Source organism: Paroedura picta, chromosome 14, assembly GCF_049243985.1.
Source record: "Paroedura picta isolate Pp20150507F chromosome 14, Ppicta_v3.0, whole genome shotgun sequence".
Lineage (NCBI taxonomy): Eukaryota > Metazoa > Chordata > Lepidosauria > Squamata > Gekkonidae > Paroedura > Paroedura picta.
Genome location: NC_135382.1, coordinates 30,714,623 through 30,733,531, shown reverse-complemented (window position 1 = coordinate 30,733,531; position 18,909 = coordinate 30,714,623). Strand labels below are relative to the sequence as shown.

The 18,909-nt window shown below is 49.4% G+C and overlaps 1 protein-coding gene across 9 annotated transcripts in view; it reads left to right on the top strand.

Annotated features, from left to right (window-relative positions):
- Positions 1-13,779, top strand: part of RIPOR1 (RHO family interacting cell polarization regulator 1) — a 101,295-nt gene extending 87,516 nt beyond the window's left edge. For 8 of the 9 annotated variants that reach the window (XM_077310037.1, XM_077310039.1, XM_077310035.1 and 5 more), the window contains exons 16-22: positions 541-676; positions 1,338-1,499; positions 2,542-2,700; positions 3,300-3,496; positions 4,883-4,966; positions 6,020-6,110; positions 12,729-13,779. In XM_077310037.1, coding sequence (XP_077166152.1) covers positions 541-676; positions 1,338-1,499; positions 2,542-2,700; positions 3,300-3,496; positions 4,883-4,966; positions 6,020-6,110; positions 12,729-12,826 — 927 coding nt within the window. In that variant the 3' untranslated portion in view covers positions 12,827-13,779. Of the gene's footprint in view, positions 1-540; positions 677-1,337; positions 1,500-2,541; positions 2,701-3,299; positions 3,497-4,882; positions 4,967-6,019; positions 6,111-6,666; positions 6,733-12,728 lie in introns of all 9 variants that reach the window. The other variant, XM_077310032.1, reaches the window with a different exon arrangement.
- The last annotated feature ends 5,130 nt before the right edge of the window (positions 13,780-18,909 follow it).

Genomic DNA, 18,909 nt, shown 5'->3' with positions numbered 1-18,909 from the left:
CCCCATGCCCCAGTCCCATTCACACTGTGGAGTTCTTAAAAACTGGCCTAAAGGTAAAGGTAAAGGTATCCCCTGTGCAAGCACAGAGTCATGTCTGACCCTTGGGGTGACGCCCCCTAGCGTTTTCATGGCAGACTCAATACGGGGTGGTTTGCCAGTGCCTTCCCCAGTCATTACCGTTTACCCCCCAGCAATCTGGGTACTCATTTTACCGACCTCGGAAGGATGGAAGGCTGAGTCAACCTTGAGCCGGCTGCTGGGATAGAACTCCCAGCCTCATGGGCAGACAGCTTCAGACTGCATGTCTGCTGCCTTATCACTTTGCGCCACAAGAGGCTCTAAAGACTGGCCTGCCTTGCAACAGTTATCTAGTCCTTCTTGCGGTGTGATATCACACAGCTTGCTTTCTCCGCACTCTCCTTCCTGTGTCGTCCTGCATATAAAACCTGAGCCAGCCAAAAATGGCTCTTTGTAAGGTGTGAATTGGGGTTGGGCCCTCCCCCTAAGGGCCTGTTGTGGTGTTTGTCATTTGATTTGTAGAAACTTGGCAATTTTGGGCCACTGCGCTGCCGGGAAATGTATGCGCTCGACAGGCTAGGTAGGGAAGCGCAAGTCCTGGAGATGGTCTGCCGCCTGGTGGAGGAACGGTCAGGGACAGCCAGTTCCGCCGAGGAAGGTAAGCCAGTGTGCCGCGAGTTCGTCTGGATTTACAGCAGCTAGAAGTCCTGTTCCGTTTTGTTACCGACACCAGTTTAATTTTCCATCTTGCTCTCTTCCCAAGTTCCAAGTGGGCCTCTTGCTTTGTGCAGAAGCCTGCTCTACGTACTTTCTAGTTTAATTTCTTATTCGATTTGTCATCAAGTAAGACAAGATCTGTATTTAAAATGCTGTAAAACTGATTTGCAGATGGGTGAGGATGGTGTGACTTCACAGCTACCAACCAATCAGGGCTGTCCACAGCCAAGTTCCAATGCAAACATTCAAAAGCAGTTTCCTTGTAGTCAGACAATCCTGCTGCTGTTTGACAAAGAGTACAGCATCTCCTGGTGTGACATGTACTTGTATGCACACTACTGGATGCTTTTGAACAGGTGGGAGGAAAACACAAGTTTGCAGGCAGTGGGGCTTGATTCTGGAGATCCATCCTATAAACAGAGATCCTTTCCTCTGGAGGAAGCTGCCTTCCCCTGAGACGAGAGACTCCTTCCTCCAGAGAAAGCCTCTCTACCTGCAGGCCTTGATCCAGAGTCTCCAAGTGTTTCCAAGGGAACATCTTTTGCTGGATCTCTCGCGGCAGCTGCAGTTCCAAAGTGATGTTATGATCCCTCTGTTCTTAGTGGTTCAGTTCTCCACACGGAAAGAAGGTGTGTTACCCTTCTGGGACAGCTGCGTGACCATCCCTAATGTGTATACCTGCCCTGTGGAGCACTTCCTAAAGACACTCGGTTCTCAGTACATGGTGCGAATCAACGAACGGCAGCAAGGCCTGGCAGATTCAGGTGAGTGTGGCCAAGCGAGCCTTGAGTGATGAACCTTATGCCCTGAACCTTATGTCCTGAAAAGAGTGTTGCTCTTTAAGGGACTGCTGGACTCCTGTTTTGCTCCACCACTACGGACTATCTTGACTACCCTCCTGAAACTATTTTCATGTGTGCCCAGCTCTCTTTCCCTTGAGGGAGAACACGGAAGATAGCAGGCTGGCTAACCTCTTTTCAAATAATGCTGTGTCCTCTGAACCATGATTCTGTAGCCAGGGAAATAAACTGGAATGCCTCATTGCAGCCCTTTCTAAAGTATGCCCCCCTATGAGGGCATATGATCAAGCCCCAAGAGGAAAGGCTACGGGACTTGGGGATGTTCAGCCTGGAAAAGAGGAGGTTGAGAGGGGACATGATGACTGCTGTCTTTAAATACCTGAAATGTCACTTAGAGCAGGGGTAGTCAACCTGTGGTCCTCCAGATGTTCATGGACTACAATTCCCATGAGCCCCTGCCAGCAAACGCTGGCAGGGGCTCATGGGAACTGTCATCCATGAACATCTGGAGGACCACAGGTTGACTTCCCCTGACTTAGAGGAGGACATGGAGGGGTTCCTGTTGGCAGCAGAGGAAAGGACCTGCAGTAATGGGCTTAAACCAGGGGTAATCAACCCGTGGTCCTCCAGATGTTCATGGACTACAATTCCCATGAGCCCCTGCCAGCGTTTTCTGGCAGGGGCTCATGGGAATTGTAGTCCATGAACATCTGGAGGACCACAGGTTTGACTACCCCTGGCTTAAACTACGTGTAGAACGATAGCGTTGTGGCATAGTCTGCAGGATCTGCACCTACATCCCCTTTTCCATTGCTTCTGGCATAACCAATCTGCTGCATTTCCACTCATAATTTCGGTGGTTGTTGCCATGCCACTCCCATTGCTGCCTGCCCCTACCACTGTCCCTTCTTGGTCCCATCCAAAATGGAAGATGCTCCGAGTGTCTTGTGCCGTGCATTTGTGCCGTGAACGTTCACGAGTTGCTTGCTGTTCCTTTCGACTCTAGTGTGCGTGAAACTGGTAGAAGAGCTTTTGCAACGCAGGCTGCCCAGGCGGCAGGGGGGCTGCCAAGCAGAGCAAGTGACTCTCTTCCAGTACTGGAGCCACTTTGAGACTCTGCCTCCATCAACGCTGGACTCCTACATCTTGGAGTTGGCAGAGGAAGGTACGTTATGGGAAGAGTGTGGATGTGGGGTGGAGGGAGGAGATCTCGGGCACTTGTCACTTGGTAACTTCAGCCTCAACAGCAAACAGACATATAAACACCACAGAGACAACCATTATCTTGTCCTGCCTCGGCTCAAAAGCAGTTGTTTTATGGCTGGAGACGATTCACAGAGCTGCTCGCTCCGGAGATAACTTGAAACCGAGGTTTGTCTTGACTGTGAAACCGGGGTTCGGCTCCCATAGGATCACTCAGATCCTGATCTGCCTCAACAGATGCCAATTGTACTGCCTTGGCTCAGGCTAGCTGTCTCTGTCGATGGGGAGCACATGAGGGGAAGCCCCTGGGGAACTCCTGCGTTCATGGTTTGTTCGATCCCATAAATGGGGCTAGCTGGTCACCATAATGCTTACCGTGGTGCTATCTTAAACCAAGAAGAAAAGACCTATCCTCATAGCATTAAACAATAATAAAGAATGTTTTTAAACAATGTTCTTTCTTGAGTTTACTTTTAGGTCTTCTTGGTTTGAGGTATCTGAGATTGTCCTGTGTTTTTCCTATTGTCACCATGGTGCTGTGTCTGTTTCATGCCTTTCTAGTGCTGCTAGCCCAGAACCTGAACTCTGACGACCAGGACGTGGTCCTGAGGGCTTTGAAGCGCATGCCCGAGAGCCGGCTCCGCAAGGATGGGCTGAAGGCACTGAGCCTCCTGCTTGTGGAAGGAAACAGCAAGGTTGTCGGGGCTGTGTCGGCACAGCTGCGGACGCTGTCGGAGAACTCCGGCTTCCGGGAGAGGGCAAGTATCCGGGGAAGGGTGCAGAGAGGCAGTCTGTAGATTGGGAGAAGCATGCACCTGCTTTTTCTAGGGCAGGAGTAGTCAAACTGCGTCCCTCCAGAGGTCCATGGACTACAATTCCCATGAGCCCCTGCCAGCGAATGCTGGCAGGGGCTCATGGGAATTGTAGTCCATGGACCTCTGGAGGGGCGCAGTTTGACTACCCCTGCCCTAGGGTCACATCCCCACTACAAACTATATAGCATCGTTCTGCAGTTTGGCTGAACTGTTTGTAATTATCATATTTGTTTATTTTTAAATGCATATGCTGTCCTTCCTTGAGGGCTCAGGGGGGGCTCACGGCATTTCAAGAGATAGAATGACGATTAAAACATATTAAACCTTAAAACTATTAGTTTTACAGTAAGACAGTCAGAAAGCACACTGCCTTCTCTCCAGTAGGCAGAACAGTTGTACATATTAAAGGGCCAGAGCCCATGCCACCATTCCAGGGGCCGGCATTTCCACCTGTAGCTGGTTAATGGGCAGTAGTGAGCCTTTTGAAAGAAGCAGTTCTGCTTGTGTGTAGGCAAGTAGTTCTGGCTGGGCTGGAGCATATCTGGGTGCGTCTGGCTGGAGGCTCAGAGCAGGCAGATTTAGGTGGGAGACGTGGCTGCACCATGGCAAGCCAGTTGGTAGATGAAACCAGCCAGGCCAGCCCAGAGTCGAGAGGACATGGCGGAGCCTGGGGGAAGACACAGGTGGGGCAAGGTGGGCCCCTTGTGCTAACCACAGTCACCCAGGGGTCCCAAGCTTGGGAACCACTTTTACAGTTTTTAGTGCATTGTTTGTCTAATTTCTTGAGCAGATTCATTCAATGTTGGTTGTCGGGTTTAGAATATTCTTACTGCAGGCTTAGTAATTGTGCCCTGAACTCGATGGCCCAAACTAGTCCAGTGTCATCAAACATTACAAGCTAAGGCCCTGGCTGGTACTTGGGTGGGAGACCACGAAGGAAGCCAAGGGTTGCTATGAAGAGGCAGGTAATGGCAAACCACAGGGGTGTCTCTTGCCTTGAACATCCTGCTGGGTCCACCTCCAGGAACTCTGTGATTTGCCTTGAGTCTCTGAGAAGGGACACTAAATGAAGCAGGTGATGATGAAGCCAATGGGAGCCAATTGCTTGTCTATTTCTCCCAGAGAACTCTGGGAATTGTAGTTCTGAGATAGTGTTGAAGATGTCTCTAGATGGGTCCTAGAACTACAGTTGCCAAGATGCTTTGGTTGGGTACCATGTTGCTGAATCAGGTTTCAACCAATTACAAAAAAATGTTGCATGGTTGCCTTTACTGGGAGTGCGGTTGTGTTTCACTGGGAAAAGCAGGCTGACGGGCTGTTCTTCCTTAGGCCCTGGTGAGCTACCTTGAACAGCTGGAGGACGAAGAAGTGCAAACACGAATTGCTGCTTGTGCAGCTTTGGGCTGCCTTAAGGTAAAGCTTTGCATTAAACTGAGCTCAAAAGCTAGAATTTCCTGCCTTGGTCAACCTCGAGTCGCAGAGTTTTTTGGAAATATTTTGTTCTCGGTATTTGAGCAGGCTGCAAAAATAAACAGACAAAGATGACAGGAAGGCCCCAGAATCAAAGCAGGACATGCTCTCTTTCCCCACCTGTCTGTTAGCAGCTCTTCTTTCCTGCTTTAGGCCCAGGGCAGAAGGACAAAAGTCCATGGGCTCTTGTTTTCAGCTTGTACCCAAGGGCTTCCCTCTCTGGGTCCACCCAGGCCTTAGATACCCATGAGGAGAAGTAGACTCAGTGTGATGTCGCTGATGCTAGCTTGTAGGATCTTCCTCAGTTCCTCCGTAGCCCGATGGGAAGAAAACAAGTCTGGCCTGGAAAAGCCCATGTTTTTTGTCGATCCGAAATGCTGCCTTTGCTTTAATGCACTGTACTTTTTCATGAAGAGCCTCTTGTGGTGCAGGGTGGTAAGGCAGCAGACATGCAGTCTGAAGCTTGCTGGGGGGTAAACAGCAATGACTGGGAAAGGCACTGGCAAACCACCCCGTATTGAGTCTGCCATGAAAACGCTGGAGGGCGTCACCCCAAGGGTCAGACATGACCCGGCGCTTGCACAGGGGATACCTTTGCCTTTTTACTTTTTAATGGAGCCCTGTGTTGGACAGCCAGGGCTAGTCTGATCTCTTCAGATCTTGGAAGCCAAGCAGGGTCAGCCCTGGTTAGTATATTTAGATAGGAGAGGTTGTTCTGCAGAGGCAGGCAATGGCAACCCACCTCTCCTTGTCTTTGGTTTAATTTAGGTATTGTTTAGATTAGAAGATAGATTTATAGGCCGCCCCTCTTGAGCCCATCATCTCGGGGGCGTGGAGGGCATACACCCTTGAAAACCCTGCAAGTTTGGGATCTGTTGGCTGTGACTTTGTGGCACTTTTCTACCAACACCACCACGTTGTGGGTTATGCTCACAGGAGAGAAAGAGTTAGGACCTGGCGGCATCACTTTTCTTTCTTTCTCCTCTCCCTCAATAGGCCAAGGAGAGTATTGAGCAGCTGGTGTACGTGTGCCAAACGGATAAGGAGACTGTGCGGGAGGCGGCCAAACAGAGCCTGATGCTGTGTGGTGAGTATCCTGCTGCCTGGGTGAGAGTCTCTCTCCCCACAATATGTTGGCAGGTGGCTGCCTTTGCAGGCCTGGCAGGTGGGGTGGAGGGTGGGCATGGGTCCATGCAATACAGTGGCCACTCTGTATGGGGAAGCTAGGCCGTGCCTTTGCTAGTCTAGGAGGGGAGTGTATAGAAAAGATTTAGGCTCTTGAGTTGCCCCGCAACTACATGAACCTGTCTGAAACGGAATCAAAAGATATCTGGGCCCATCAAGGTCAGTAGTGTCTAAGACTGTCAGCAGCTCTCCAGGGGTCTTGGAGAGGGTCTCCGGTGGAGGTCTTTCACATCGCCTACTACACCTGATCCCTTTTAGCTGGAGATGCCAGGGATTGAACTTGAGAACTTCTGCGTACCAAGCAGATGCCGTACAACTGAGCCACGCTCCCCACCCCAATTACATGGCAGAGAACAGAATTCCTTCTGTGCCCTTTGCCCCGTTTTTCTGCTTGTAAGAACTGACACGGGGACCTCTGGGCGGAGAACGCTAAGCCACTGTTGTTTATCCTTTGTTAGATGGCACTGAGAGAACCATCTGATTGGCTAAGTAGACTTCCGGGTCATGACGAGCCGGCTGCACAGGTTGGGATGTCGTTGGCCAGTCTGTCTCCCCCTCCTCACCCCGCCTGCTTTTGTGCCAGTGTCTTTGCCCTGGACCCCATCACCAAGAAGCCCGATCACATTTGGGTCTTGTGTCTTTGCTGTGGCACATTCCTTACCACCCACCCGCAAGTTTGTAGGCATTCCTTAGAGCATCCGTGTTCCTGGTCCGCATGTCTGTGTGTGTGTGTCTGTCCGTATCACCGCGGAAGGACTCGCTTTCCCGTTGAGGGTCTGTGATGTGATGTTGGTTCTCCTCCAGCCAGACCTTTTTATTTATTATTTCTTTACTTTTCCGTCAAAGCTCAAGGCAGGTTTGCAGTTGTCTCTTTTGCTGCCAGATTGCTACGTTTATGGCGACCCTGTAGGGTTTTCAAGGCAGGAGTTGCGCAGAGGTGGTTGGCCACCACCTGCCTCTAGGTAGCAACCCTGGACTTGCTAGGCTGTCTCCCATCCGAGGACCAACTGGGACCGACTGTGCTTGGCTGCCAAGATCTGATAAGATCACGCTAGCCTCGGCTTATCCGGTCGGGGCAGCTTTGCAATGGGTAATTTCAAAACATCTTAAGTAACCATAAAACCCCAGTTCTGCTGCCCAACCTGATAAAACTGCCTGCAGTTCACACTTCTGTTAAAAACTCAGTTGAACTGAAACGGAGTCTCACGTGCCCCTGAAAGTTACCAGGGACTGGGACCTTCTGTTTTCAGCTTTGGGGAGCTCCTTTCATATAATGGAAGCAACCACTTCCATGTTAGATAGGCTGCCATTAGTGTGACATACTGTGTCATAAGAGCCTCTTGTGGCGCAGAGTGGTAAGGCAGCCGTCTGAAAGCTCTGCCCATGAGGCTGGGAGTTCGATCCCAGCAGCCGGCTCAAGGTTGACTCAGCCTTCCATCCTTCCGAGGTCGGTAAAATGAGTACCCAGCTTGCTGGGGGGTAAACGGTAATGACTGGGGAAGGCACTGGCAAACCACCCCGTATTGAGTCTGCCATGAAAACGCTGGAGGGCGTCACCCCAAGGGTCAGACATGACTCGGTGCTTGCACAGGGGATACCTTTACCTTACTGTGTCATATGATCCTTTCAGTCTTGGATTCACATGGATCCATCCTGATCTTCTTGATCATCGCAGGAACTTACTAATGGCCTGAACGACCATTTCCCACGCTAACTAAAAGTGCCATTGTACGAACCTTGAAACATCTGGCTGCTCCAGCAGTGTATTGGGTGGGCAACATTTGGGGGGGGGGCTGGGTTCTAGCCCCTGCTCAAGCATGAAACTTACTGAGTAGCGTCACTCGTTGTCAAATCTCCACTGGTTGTGAAGATTACAAAATCAGGAGAGGATAAATAGCCAGGCAGGTGCTTGGAGAAAGGGAGGGATTTAAAATGTAGCCTGGATGGCCCAGACAAGCTTTATCTCAACAGATCTCGGAAGCTAAGCAGGACCGGCCCTGTTTAGGACTTGGATGGGAGACCACTAAGGAAGGGTGTTGTGCAGAGGCAAAACCATCTGTATTCCTCCCTTGCCTTGAAACCCCTACAAGTTCACTGTCAATTGAGTGTCACTTGATGGCTCTTTCCACCACCTGATAGCTTTCAAGCTTCATCATCAATCATTCAGTTCCAGGCAGCTAACTTTTGTGAGCAAAAAAAAAAAGAAAGAAATCCCCCAACCAAACAAACCGTACCGCAAGGCTGTGATGCTGGCCAAGTCACCTCTTGCATGATGACCATTCGAATTTTGTGACAAAGACTCTCACGTTCCATGCCTGTCTGCATTGCATGATGGGAAGAGAGACAGGATGGTGTGGTGGTCAGAAGACTGGGATCTGAGAGACTCATGTTCAAATCTCTGCTGTGCCACGGAAGCTCACTGGGTGATCTTAAGCCAGTCACACATTCTCAGCCTAACTTGTCTCGCAGGGTTGTTGTGAGAATAACATGCAGGGAAGCCACTTTGGCTTCCCATTTAGGAGAAAAGTGGGGTATAAGTGATCCTGTAGCATTGACGAGACTTAGTCGCCCTTGTTCCCCGGCCCAGCAAGGGTTGCAGTGACATGGACACAAACACTCCTTACAGAAGAGCAGGAGGGGGAACACTCTGTGCCCTCCCTTCCCAATGAAGCCGCTTGGTGCAGCTTTTTCCACTGGCCTTACGCTACAGCTGCAGGGATATCTGGGCAGGCACTGAAAAACACCCAGCACAACAGGAAGGAAGCACATGGATGTCGCAAGTGTTAGAATATTAGGTTCTACCACAGAATTTGTTGTGCTTGCTGCAGAACGGGTGGGGCAGCTGTGTGATCTGGCCACAATACAGCATGAAGGGGAGAGGCTGGAATCTTGAGCGGGACTTCCGACCCCATGGGGTGGGGGCCCTCAGTGAGTTGCAGAGCCTCTTCTGACGGCTTATGAGCTCCTTTTGGGGAAGATCTTGAGCTAGTGCAGGAGGCGAGCTAAGGCACTACTGCTCCTGCATCTCTTCCCACGTGTGAATGCAAGGGATTAGCATGGTGGCAAAGCAAAGTCAGTCTGCAGTAAAGAGGATTCTTTTTCGTACAGGTTGGTTTCAAAGGCTTACGGACACACACACCACATGCAAAAGTTCTCCCTTGCTGTCTTTCCTTTTCCCTAGCCTCCCCTCTCCCAATGCCTGTCAGCCCTCTAACCTTCCATGCATGCTTGAAGCATGAAACAGCCACCCTTGGCGAAGTCACAAATGTGGTTCTTCCGGTCACGTGGCTTCCTGAAACATTCTTGCATGCGCCTCAGTGGATCCCACGGGGCTGTATGGGTACTGAAGGAAGGTCCTTGTTGGAATCAGTTTTTGTGAAAGTCGTTTAGGTTTTGTGTCCTTAAGTGCTGAAGTTCTCAATCAGTGCTTTAATAACTTCTGTAGTTAAAAACTGACCTGATGTTTCCCGATTCGCTTTAATATTTGATCCACTGGAATCCCCAGCCTAACCCACCATGATAGCATAACTTTGGGCATGTATACTTTACTAGGGAGAATTTAAGGGGATACATTTGTGTAGGAACATGCATAGGAATCTAGAGATGCCACCCCAAACACCCACAGTTGCTAGATGAAACTGTAGGAACAAAAGCTTGGTGTAGTAGTTAAGAGCGGCAGCTTCTAATCCAGTGAGCCGGGTTTGATTCCCTGCACCTCCACATGCAGCCAGCGGGTGGCCTTGGGCTCATCACAGCCTTGATAGCGCTGTTCTGACCGAGCAGGAATATAAGGGCTCTTTCAGCCCCACTCACCTCACAGGGTGTCCGTTGTGGGGAGAGGGAGGGAAGGCAATTGTAAACTACTTTAAGACTCCTTAGGGTAGTGAAAAGCAGGGTATAAAAGCCAACTCTTCTTCTTAAAAAATTGGGGAGAACTGGCATCACAGAGTACCATGCAGGTGGCATGATGCCAGTTTGCAGAGTCTCTGCTCTCCCAGCGCTTCCGGGGATTGCCAGCAGAGGGCTGGTAGCTCTAACAGGGTTGCACTATAAGCAGTTTTCCAAACTTCCCTCCCCCTCCTAGTAATTTATGACTTGCTACTTCTATGGCCAGCTGCTCACCAACACACACACACAAATGGTCACTTTATGTCCTAAACCAGGGGTAGTCAAACTGCGGCCCTCCAGATGTCCATGGACTACAATTCCCAGGAGCCCCTGCCAGCATTCGCTGGCAGGGGCTCGTGGGAATTGTAGTCCATGGACATCTGGAGGGCCGCAGTTTGACTACCCCTTTCCTAAACAAATTGGTATTTTGGGAATCCGCAATCTCTGTCCTCTGTGGCTGCTTGGGCACTTCTAGATAGAGAAGTTTGGGGTTGCTGGACTTGTCAGCGCCGGAAAGCTGCTCAGGTAGTGTTGATGCTCCACCTGTGCAGATGGGAGATGGAGGATTCCTAGGGCTGGTACAGCAAGGCGTCCAAGTAGGAGTGTGTGAAAACCCACTAAGTGTTTATGTGTGTTTTCCTCCCCCTGGTGCTTCCTGTGCCTTCTGGCTAAATTTCTAAACTGCGCAAGCAGCAAATTGAGAGGAGAGGCTGACGGCTGCCTGGAAGGAGCCAAAAGAGGCTTTTCTAGCATGCCCACTCTGGTAATGGAGGACCAGCAGTGGAACTCAGGCACCAGACGTTTGAGGAATAAAAATAAGTTCATTTGCAGTGTGGTGTACAATTATTTATTTAGAAGGTGCGGACGTTCACATTCAAGGTCACTCTGCAGTGTGGATCTCCCTGGCTAGAAAAGTCTAAAAACAGTGAGCTAAGGTTGAAATGGGTAGCCATGATGCAGATACGTTCTGTGAGGCTTTTTCGTTCCCAGTAGGTTCCAGAGCTGAACAAGATAGCCCTTTTCAACCTTTTGACTGGGGAGCAGCCCCTGGAATATTTTGGGGGCTTCAGGGAGCTCTGGAACTGGGCCGGACGTGTGGCCAAGTCCATTAATAAATAATACGTTAATTAATTAAGGCAGGATATAGGGGCAAGACTGGGAAGCCCCTGGGAACCCTCCAAGGAGCCCTGGTTGGGAATCCCTTCCTTAAGCAGTCAGTATGATTGGTGTTTTATCTGGGGCAGAAACCAGGACATAGACTTCCACTTTTGTCATCTCTGAAATAAAAAAAAAATCATTACAAAAAATTAAGAGTCTGGATCCCATCAAGCCTTTCTCAACATTTTTACTGTTAAGAACCCCCTGAAACATTTTTCAGGCTTTGAGAAACCCCAGAAGTGGCGCAATCATGCTTAACATGGTTGGGAAGCATAGCTGCGTAAGCACCCACCTGGGGACCCTCCTCTTCCCACCCCCTCCAGGCCCATCATTGGCCACTGGAAGGGGGAGGAGGTTGATATGACCATGTATGGTCATATCACCCGATAAACGTTTAACCCTTCCAGGGCCATGAAGAAACACCTGGATTTCAAAAAAACCTGGTTGAGAAAACCTGCTCTACATAGTTGCTCAGATGTGAGCTGTCTTCTTCACATAATTTGTTTAAAGTAGCCTGACAGACTGCCTGCCAAGCTGAGCCATCCGCTTCCAGTTGTTTGGGTGGCTGTTTGGGTGGCTACTTTGACACTCACACAGGCATTTCCCTTCCACTTTTCTACCTGGCTGTTGTGCAGACTGACTGGCCAGCGACACTGTCTCTCCTCAGACAATGCTTCAAGGTTTTGTTTTGTTTTTATGTTTTAGAAAGCACCAAAGAAACATTTCTATGGTAAGGCATCGGGTTTGGGGGCGATCTTGAAAAATCATGTAGGAGATGGAGACATGTATTGTATTAGTAGAAAAACAAGGACAGGAAGAAAGAGCGCTCACCCCATAGCTGAAAAATCTATGATCGTTTCCAGGGGAAGTTAAATCGGCTTTCACACCTAAGATGTTCAGTGTGAACTGAAGCCCTTGTCCTAACCCAGGATTTCCACTTCTGTTTACAATACTATATTGTAAAGATCAACACAGGCATGAAAGAGGGGGAAATAAAAATACATTTCAGCGGTTTGCTGCACATACCCCAGAAAGGGCTAAATGGAAAACTGTAGCTCAGGACAGGAGAATTCAACAGCGCAGCCCATCCATCCCAAAACTATAAAGTGAGCCTGTGACCATTTCCAGGTGAAAGAATTCTGGCTATCAGCCAGTCAGTCCTCACTCTCTGCTAAGGAGCAGCTTTGGGTCCAAATTCAAGGAAATCTTGGGGGTCCACTACTGACTTGAACACAGATGGGGTTAGGTTTGAGAGGGTTGCAAACAGACTCTCCTTGTAGCCACTCACCTGTGGCTATGGAGAACTGGCTCCAGGCAACAGTTTTATGAAGTGGAGTTCACTCTCCCTTTTCAGGCAGCTGTGTTCGATTGCTAGGCCAGTAAAACTGTTTTGTTGTCTCTCAGTAACCTCTGCAGAACTTGCTTGCTGAACAGTATCCTAATGGCCAGCTGACTGGTATTTCTGCATTCACAGGGGAAGAAGGAAAATCAGCTCACCGACGGTTGGAAGAATCCCTCGATAGCTTGCCACGGATCTTTGCCCCGGGCAGCATGGCCAGCACCGCATTCTGAAGGCGTGCTGCACTTGACTACCTGTGGATCTGTTCAGGACCCAGAACCTTGCATGCCGTAATATCAGTCATGTCACACAGGCTCAGGTCCAAGCCGGCGTGCCACCAGCTGGGCACTTCCTTGCCCATCTGGCACACCTACACAGCAGTATTAGCACCGCCCCGCATGTTGCCTTATGCGGAGGATGCCTTTTCGGTAGCCCCACCCCCCTCCACTGGCTGCTGAACTCACAGAGTTGATTTGAGCACAGGGTGGTTGAAACGGTCCCTTGTGACTTGGCTTTTTTAGAGAAGCCTGCTGGGTTGGGAGGGACCGAGAATTTGGGTGCTGTGTAGTTAGCTGGGGGATCAGCACCCTTTTTCTGAACACAGCTGTGCTAGAACATTTTTTCGTCACTGAAGCCAGCTTGCAGTTCAAGAGAAGCTGTTTTGTATGTGTGTGTGTGTGTGTGTGTGTGTATGTTAGCTCTGCCATCTCCTTTTGAGTACATCCTGCTTCCACTCTGACAGTAATCAGTCTGGAAAGCTTGCGGGGGGGGGGGGGGAATTTCCCTGCTACCAATGGCTTGCCCCCTGGAAGAGCAAGTTCTTCTGCTCTAAAAGGGGTAGGGAGAGCACTAAAATTATAGGAAGGGGGCTAAGATTATGGGAGGAGAGGAAAGGGAAAGGTTGTTTCTAATGAATGGTGCCATGGAAAACAAGACCACGCGGATGGGCCAACTCTGCCTCTATTGGGGCTCTTTTATTATTTTTATTTACAATGTTTTTTTCGGGGGGGGTGCAAACAAATGAAAGCAAAAGTCCCTTTTCTATTAAAAAATACCCTCTATAAATTAATCTATATATCTACACAGATATATAAATATATATTATATATATATATGTAATGTAATTACGGAGAGTTCTTGGCTAATTTTTGATTTTAAGCCTGAAATAAAAAGGAAGTTTGAGAAAGTGCTTGAGTTTTGTCGTTATTCTTAATGTTTCCTGGAGACCTGAGAAGCAGGAAGTGGCTTGTCATGCAGTGATCAGAACCCCCTTCGGGGACCCCTCAGGTCAGCAGAGTGTGCAACATCAAGGCTTCAAAGACGTTTTCCATTTCCACACCTGTGAAACCAGAAGAGAGGATGAGCTCCCTTTCCAGTACTCTGATGGTATAACAAGCTCTTTATGGAGGCAAACTAGCAATGATACCCAGATGGAAAAGAGAAAAACCAGATGCGCTGCCTAGAATACAAACACAATGGATTTCATAAACACGTCTGTCCTATCACAGTGGAAACTGGCTTGGAAGCACCAGGTTAAAAATCAGTCCACCACTGCTCTTGTGAAGGATCCAGCTGTCTTTCCCTGCATTAGTCCGGCTGAATTCCTTGCATGCACATTCTTCGGTGTAATTTCCATGTGACTGACTTGCTAAAACATTTAGAGAGCTCCTAGCCCACCTCTGAGATAATTGGGTTTGAATTAAATGTTAGTTCTCCCTGAGCTAGGCTCTCTAGGCTGTGGTGCCCCAGAATCCAGGTAGGGTTTCACATGGCTGAGTCCTCCTTCATAGCCAAAGTATTTCCTGCATGTAGAAACCCAGTTTGTTGGGTCAAAAAGCTGTGCTTGAACTATACTGGGTAAGCCAATCTATATTCTGCCTATAATTTGACCAGGCTGCATAGGTAGCAGTTTATCTTTCTACTTTCAGTTCAGAGCAGCCTTTCTCAACCTTTTGACCATGGAGGAGCCCCTGAAATACATTTTTCAGGCTTTGAAGAGACCTGGAAGTGATGTCAGTTGGCCACGCACCGCCAGAAGTGACACGTCACCAGAAGCTGCATCACCTCCCACGATAGTAATGGATAGGTAAATGCCATCTTATCACCTGGGTTATGGACTGTTCAAGAAGACACATTGATTCCTTGTCCCAGTAGTTAGCATCTTTGAGGTTTCTTCCCCCATCTTCTTGACATGTTATTACCCTTTTGTCCCTCTACCCACAATCACATTATATTTGTATCTGACAATGCACTGTTTTGACATTTATTATCTTAACTAGCTTCAAAGCCCGTTCCTAAGAACAGGCCTTGAAAGCCTCCCCCCCCTCCCCTGGCCAGGCAGCTTAAGGTGGCTTTGGGTGGCAGCTCGCAGCCAGATCAAGTGGGGTGGGCGGGGGCTGGGCAGCTCAGTAGCAGGGCCAGGACAGAGTTCCTTAGCAGGCCGGAAGGCCCTCGTAAGAAGGCTCAGCCTAGCAGGATGGGAGGACCTTTTTAGCAAGCCCAGCCTAGCAGGCCAAGAGGTCCTGGTTAGCAAGCCCGCCACCACAACCCTTTGCCCAGGGCCCTCTCCCCTTACCTGCTGCTGGCTCCAGGCACTGAGGCGTCTGAGAGCAAAGAGGCTAGAATCCTGAGACAGAGGGCGGGAGTTGCAGGGGCAGGGCCAATCAGGGCAAAGCTGGCTGCACCCTGATTGGCCCTATTCCAACTTGGACAACCGGACACGTCCCACCGCCTAGGTTGTTTCATAAGTATATTGCGGAACAACAATGGATAAGGATATTTTCATGTAGCATCATATTTATTTACTCTATCATTGATAGTTGCAGATTCTGCAACATGTATCTTTTATATGGGTCAATTGACCGATTAAACAAACATCACCACCCATATTAACAAGCAGGCTTGAGGAGCACTGAGTGGGAAGAGACAGGAGGCAGCTTAAGATGGAAGCAGGTGTGCGGTCTCTGCCCCCTCCCTTGCACAGAAACCCCAAAAGAACTCACTCATGCTAAGGGGGTGAACAATGGAAGTGACCAGTTCCCTAGCTCATGGCCGAGTCTATTGAGGCAGAAGGGGGAAGACACACACAAACACACACACACCAGAGTTCCCCTGACTGGGAATCCCTGGTTCAGAGTCACTGAGTAATTGCCATCAAGGGCAAACCCAGCCCTGCACTGTCAGGTTTCTCCTGGCCGCTTGCTCTAACAGCTGGCTCTTCCAGACAGGAAAATGAGCAGACTCTGGTGGCAAAGAGCTCCTTGGGTCAAAAGTTAACTGGACGGCTTCAACTGACTTAGGCCACCATTGTAAGCATCAAACCTGTTTGAATGTAGGTATCTCTTTATTGTTCTTGCAGGGTTAACTCTTTACAAATAATTGTCCAGCTTTCTGAACCAAATGCCTAGCCCTGCACAGAACCCTTTCCCTGACTATTAGTTTGACATCATTTGAGAACCAGCACTGTCTGGTGATGGGAGGATGAGACCTGGGTTGAAATAGCCTTAAGAACTTCGTAAGAAGAGCCCTGCTGGATCAGACCAAAGGCCCATCAAGGTCACACGGTGGCCTAACAGCAACCTCAGCAGTTTTGTTCTCTATTCCTGTTTTAGTGACAGCCATGATAGAATTTGTCTTTTTCACAACAGTCACACATTTTCATCAAGCTATCAACTATCACCCCAAGCTCCCTTTATTAGTTTGTTGCTGCCACTCCTAATCCCGTCATTCATTGTGTATACAACGTTGACATTCTTAGTTATTTATTAGATTTTTATACCACCCTCGAATATACATCACTTTATATTTGCCCACATTGAATCTCATTTGCCATTTTAATGCCTGTTCCCTTAATTTGAATAAATCATTTTGGAGCTCTTCGCAATCTGTTTTTGTCTTTACTTGAGAGCCAACCGTCTGGAATTAATATGCAATTAAAGAATCCATATTGATATACGATTAGAGAATCCCACATCTTTGACAATGCATAGCGAGATGATATGGGTACTGCCTTGCTGGAGCTATTCCTTTCTTGCTGGGCAGAGGAGCACCCAAGCCCACAAAATGGTCCTAGGCAGTTAGAGCTTTTGGGTGTGAAATCTGTCCAAAGATTCACCTAAAGTTCTCACTGTAATGTCATTTTAATACTACTTTTCACACCCACAAGGTGGAGAATCTGGTTCTAATGTTTGCCATCCCCTTGAATTTAATGATGCTCTTAGCAATGTCTTAACAAGGAGACAATGATGCCTGAAGAGTCTAAAAAACAAGTTTTATTTTTATACTCTATAGAATATATAGTTAATTAGTATATCAGATGAGTTTAATCCAATATATAAGACAGATTTTCTCAACTTTTTTTTACAGTTGAGAAACCTCTGAAACATTCTTCAGGCCTTGAAAAACTCCAGAAGTGGCGCGATCATGCAGAATATGGTCTGGAAGCGTAGCTGTATGCACACCCAACCAGGGCCCCATCAGACCCATTACTGGCCATTTTGGTTGACATATATATTTATATGTTCCACTTAATATTTCTGGTAAGGCCTTGGAGGAGGAGCATGTCTCATGGCTTAAGTGCCACTCAGCACTTAACACCCACTAAGAGCAGCTGTCCCGCGCCTGAGTGCCTCTTCCTCCAACCAGCTGTCCAGTGGCCAGCCAATCGCCTTCCATCCCACACCCATAGCCACCCCCTCCTCCTTCCACTTCCCTCTGAGGCTCGGAGGCTGCAGATCCCTGCCGCATGAGAGCTTCACCTGCTGGTGAGTTCCATAACAGCTGCCTGCAGCCTATCCAGGTCCAGGGAGGGGGATGCCGTCTGCAGAGTTCTTCCACTGCATCCCCCACTCCAATCTAGCGCCCATTGTATTCCTGAATACAACAGGCTTGTGTGTGTGTAAATTCCCACCAATTCAGGAAACTCTTCCAGGGCCATTAAGAAACCCCAGAAAGCCTGATATAAGCAATTCAATACAACATAACAGGGTGGCGCCTGGGAAAGGCAAGGTTTGGGGAGGGGAGGTCCTCAGCAGGGAAAATGCCATAGAGTCCACCTCCCAAAGCAGCCATTTTTTCCAGGGGAACTAATCTCTTGCGATCGTTCTGGACCAAGTAGGTTGAGCATGTTCATTACAAATGCAGCAATTAGTCCTTCGTCAGAAGGGCCACCCAGTTGAAAAAAGAGGGGTCCCACGAATTCTCTGAAGCTGCTTTTCATCACAAACCTAAGGGAAGGAATATATTTCTTAGCGAGACCCAAAGTCTCCTGTCCCAGAGTTTTTGAGTGGGGAGATGAATGGCAGTTTATCCAAACATTATGGATTTCAAGCCATCTGTGGGGACCAATGGTACAGTGCCAATTGGCCTAACCTTTCCACTATTTCTTCTAGTTGGAAAAAACACATTTCTGCAGCATTTGGAAAACAGTCGCTGCACAAACTGCCCCTTGAACGGCACCCAAATATAGGAGAGCGGGCAGAATATATGTGCCACTCTGTTTATTTTCCCCTTTGACAAAGCACCTTTCAGAAGACAGCGGTGTAACAAGTTCAACAGGTGCAACAGCGTTTCCCAGCTCACTTGTATAGAGATTAGTGGGGGCTCTGCCTGTTGAGGCTGTTAAAGTATAGGAGCCCAACCAGAATAGGCAGGAGGTCTCAGCAAGGGGGAAGTACTACCAGCTTCTTTGAGGCGACGGCTATTCTTGTGCCTTCCCTATCCCGTTTAGGGAAGGGCATCTTTACATAGATTTGCATATAGTGCCGGGTTCCCCCAGGCCACTGGTGTGGGGACAGGTGTACGGTTCCAGCTCCAGGTTGGGAAACACCTGGATATTTTGGGTGGGGAGCCTGGGGTCAGACCTCAGTGGGGTCCAATGGCACAGAGTCCACCTCCAAAGCCTCCATTTTCTCCAACAGAGCTGTCTGGAGATGAGCTGGAGATTCCCCAGGCCCCACCTCGAGTCTGGCACCCTAATTATGGCTGTCCAGGCACACGCATCCGCCTGAAGGGGAACCTGACTTCCTGCCACAGACGCGGCCGCCTGAAGGGGGCGCCACGCCAGGAAGCCGAGCAGCCTCGCCCTCAGGTGTAGGCCGCGCCGTCGCCGGCGAGGGCCGTGACGTCACGCGCGCAGCCCTGTCGTTTCCTCCCTCCGGGCGCCATTTGAAGTTGGCGCCCAGCGGCCCCTCCCATGATGCCCCGCGCGGGCGCTTCTCCCCCTCTCGCTCGGCCCTCCTCCCTCCGCTCCAGCTCCGGCGGTCCGCGGCTGCCGGGCCGGCGCAGGCGCACTGGCTCCGCCGTCCGCCATTTTGTG